This window comes from Gavialis gangeticus, unplaced genomic scaffold, assembly GCF_001723915.1.
Source record: "Gavialis gangeticus isolate Ggan-Ray unplaced genomic scaffold, GavGan_comp1, whole genome shotgun sequence".
Classification (NCBI taxonomy): Eukaryota; Metazoa; Chordata; order Crocodylia; family Gavialidae; genus Gavialis; species Gavialis gangeticus.
In genome coordinates this window covers 3,181,395-3,181,681 of record NW_017729018.1, presented here as the reverse complement: position 1 = coordinate 3,181,681, position 287 = coordinate 3,181,395, and the positions used below count along the sequence as shown (strand labels likewise).

The following is a 287-nucleotide window of genomic DNA, read 5'->3' as shown; positions in this document are numbered from 1 at the left end:
CAGAGGACAGGGCCTCACGGAGCTGGCAGGCTTCGGCAGATTCATCTGTGCCATCGGGACAGTCCCTGTGGCCGTCACAGAGGTGCCCCCGGGGCAGGCAGAGCTTGGTGGTCCTGCACTGCCACAGGTGGGGCTCGCACGGGAGCCCGGGGGTGCTGCAGGTGCTCTCGTCGCTGCCGTCCGCGCAGTCGCGCTCCCCGTCGCACGCCTGCCGCAGTGGCACACAGCCCCCCTGGAGACAGCGGAACTCGCCCGCGCCGCACGGGGGCGCCTCTACGACCAGGAGA

At 71.4% G+C, this 287-nt stretch overlaps 1 protein-coding gene across 1 annotated transcript in view; it reads right to left on the bottom strand.

Annotated features, from left to right (window-relative positions):
* Positions 1-287, bottom strand: part of CD320 (CD320 molecule) — a 9,111-nt gene that overhangs the window by 8,235 nt on the left and 589 nt on the right. The window contains exon 3 of the mRNA XM_019513239.1: positions 3-273. Within this exon, the coding sequence (XP_019368784.1) occupies positions 3-273 (271 nt within the window). The remainder of the gene's footprint in view (positions 1-2; positions 274-287) is intronic.